Source organism: Cynoglossus semilaevis, chromosome 6, assembly GCF_000523025.1.
Source record: "Cynoglossus semilaevis isolate Cse_v1.0 chromosome 6, Cse_v1.0, whole genome shotgun sequence".
NCBI lineage: Eukaryota > Metazoa > Chordata > Actinopteri > Pleuronectiformes > Cynoglossidae > Cynoglossus > Cynoglossus semilaevis.
In genome coordinates, this window is record NC_024312.1 from 18,588,174 (window position 1) to 18,591,295 (window position 3,122).

A 3,122-nucleotide genomic window follows, 5' to 3' on the forward strand; every position below is an offset into this window, starting at 1 on the left:
GCCAGCTCCATGGACGCTCTGACCCAGGCCTACTCAGGGATGCAGCAGTACACAGCCTCCGCACTGCCCTCCCTCTACAGCCAGTCGGTCCTGCAGCAGAGCCTCGCTGGCAGCCAGAAGGAAGGTAGGAAGATCTTCATGAAGCCGCCCGCACTGGCGTCTAGGGCTGTCACTTTATATCCCGCACTGTGAATAATCCGCGAGTCATGCAAAATGTCCGAACTCTGGAAGAGCAGCAAGCGTGGAGCACAAAATGTCCGAACTCTGGAAGAGCAGCGTATCGACGGGAACGGTTACATTTGCTGAGAGATGCAGAGTAAAGCAGAGAAAATGTCATGGTCACACGTACGGCTCAAAGACAAACATTCATTTCAAAGAAGATTTAAAAAAAAAAAATTTCATTCAAACGTTTCATCGGTCGTAGTTGCAGTGAACCATTTGTAATTGAGCATCTGTTTGGTTTTTTTTTTTTTATAAAATGGAGTAGGACCAGAGGGCGCCAACCTGTTCATCTACCACCTGCCACAGGAGTTTGGAGACCAGGACCTCCTGCAGATGTTCATGCCTTTTGGAAACATGGTCTCAGCCAAAGTCTTCATCGACAAACAGACCAATCTGAGCAAGTGCTTTGGTGAGTGCGACGTTGCCGCCGCTTCTCGTGGCACTTCCTGTTGAGTTGGTTTCACGCGTTTGTTCAAAAATTGTCTTTTTTTTTTTGAAACTTCAATAACATTTTTTCACTTTTTTACTTCCAGGGTTCGTCAGCTATGACAATCCTGTGTCTGCGCAGGCTGCCATCCAGGCCATGAATGGTTTCCAGATCGGGATGAAGAGGCTGAAGGTGCAGCTGAAGCGCTCCAAGAACGACAGCAAACCCTACTGATCCTAGCCCCGGGGCTGTTCCCCTCCCCAGCTATAATGCTAGCACTGCTAGGGTAAGTTCACCCTCCAGCCAAGGTCACCACAGCAGAGACTCAGTGGGGCAGGGGGGAAAAAAGGAGGCCACCACAGGAGGGAGACTTACACCTAAAATTACTGCAATGATCATTCCACATTTTACTGTATTTCATTACTGCGTTTGCTCATGTACTTTGGATCTGATGAAATATTTGAACGTGTACAATTATTTATGAATATCACTGGAGTTCGTTTTTTTTTTTTTTTGGAGGTATTTTGTCTGTATTAAGTGGAGCGCACCAGGTGTTTCCATACCATTTCATTGCCTTCAGGTCAAGTTTTAAGACAGGTTGACTAAGGATCAGTCGTGCGTGCGTGCGTGTTGCTGGGCTTGAAGCCCAAGGCCACGTGAAACCCAAAGCTTCAACCTTGTGTTTGGCTGTTTACTTAAAAGTCCGCCTCGTTTAATACCATCCTTCATACTCAATTCATCTGTCTTTGTTCCTCGTCTGCTGACCCCCCCTCATATCGTTACCTCAGCCAGTTGTGGGCTAGGCTACCTCTGTTTCTTTATCTCCGCTCTTCTCCAGTCATTCCATCCATCCGTTCCCTAGGTGGGGCTGTCACTTCATCCAAACTTCAAGTAATAGTAGATTTTTTTAGTTGACACCCAGGACCCTCAGCGCTCCGGCAGGTCACATGTCCCCTTCAGCTAGAAGCACAAAAAAAAAATTCACATGCTAGTGCTAATGTTTTTTTCTGTCATTTATTAAGTGCGAATTCTGCTAAAAAAAAACCACGTGTTAGCGTGACTTACCTGCATGTATATTAGTCAAGCACAGGCACAGAGGCATTAAAGATCTGGTGAGTGACACCGGAGTGAGTTAGTGGTACTTTTTACCTGATCTGGGAGTCGGCTGTAACAGGACGACTTCTTATTGGTTGCCGACGCCAAAACTATTACTCTGCCAAATTGGACTTTTTTTTTCCATGGGCACAGAGGCATTCAAATGTGATAAGTTAATAAAAAAGGCAGTTTCTGGCTTTCTGGTAAATCTCTTCAAATCCAGATTATCCCACATTTTAGTTTATATGTTGTCTCTTTTTTTTTTTAATCACTTAAGAGGCAGAGTTTTGTGTACGAGTTCTGCCGAAGTGTGCCAATGACATGCTTCCCTTTAGCAGACCTAGAGGCATTAACAGTTAATAAGCAGCAGTAGACCAGCAGATTATTCCTTGTTTTATAGAAGACAAACTTCAACTCTTAAAAAAAAAAAAAAAAAAGCTGCCATTTTGAACCTTTATCTTTTCTTCTCCCAGGAGGACTCATTAACTTGACAGCACAAAGGCCACTCAGCATAACTGTTCCCTCAAGCTTACAGGTTCTCAGGTTGAGCTATAGTTAGAGTTCCCTCTGCTGGATCAAGCTGCTACTGCGCCTGACGGTCAAGCGTGAACTTTCACAAGATTTGTTTGGATTTCTTTCCCAATTTTTGGATGACCAGTGACAGCTCTAAGTCCTAATCCTTACTAAAGGGGACTGGGTCTAGATGGACGTCCTCGGGTGCCAAGTGTACAGTGCATGTTAGAGTCTCTGCCATGTGTCCTAGTGATGTCACTTCCTTAAATCTGTCTACTGTTTTGTGTGTCGGAAGGGGTTTTGGGAGGACAGGGATGTGTTGACCACACTCGTCTCGTACTTTCATGTGGTGACTGGCATTATTTTTGTTGTTGTGTTTTGTTTTTGTTGTGCCTCATGGCTAAACAGTTCTTGTGCCGTGCCCCTAACTTTTTCTTCTCTCCTCTTTGTCTCTCTCTCTGTGTTCCTTTTGTGTTTTTGTGTCTTTTTTTTTTTAGAACAAATCTCCATGCCTGTTTGCTCATCATTAGCCTAGCATGTCTTCATGATGTTGAAAGCCAAGCCAAACTCCTGGCCTCATCATCCCACCATTGTCTGTGATGTCTCTCTAAGCTCGTCTGACCAATACCTGGCCACCCACTGACCCTTGACCTTAGCTCAACCTGATTTAATTTCTCTTCTGGTTTTTCTTTCCTGCATGTGTATTTTTGTTGTTGTTTTTCAATGTATAGAAATGTGATAAATGGGAGAGAGGTCAAGCAAATCAATGTGAAACTTAACTTTTGTTGAATCTGGTGCATCTATAGTAGGGTGAACCCACAGCTACATCAGCCATGCAAGTGTAGCCACCCTGAATTGTTTTTTT

At 44.4% G+C, this 3,122-nt stretch overlaps 1 protein-coding gene across 1 annotated transcript in view; it reads left to right on the forward strand.

Moving 5' to 3' along the window:
• Positions 1 to 2,181, forward strand: part of LOC103380547 (CUGBP Elav-like family member 2) — a 26,689-nt gene extending 24,508 nt beyond the window's left edge. The window contains exons 11-13 of the mRNA XM_025056552.1: positions 6 to 124; positions 488 to 631; positions 756 to 2,181. Coding sequence (XP_024912320.1) covers positions 6 to 124; positions 488 to 631; positions 756 to 883 — 391 coding nt within the window. The 3' untranslated portion in view covers positions 884 to 2,181. The remainder of the gene's footprint in view (positions 1 to 5; positions 125 to 487; positions 632 to 755) is intronic.
• Positions 2,182 to 3,122: the final 941 nt, after the last annotated feature.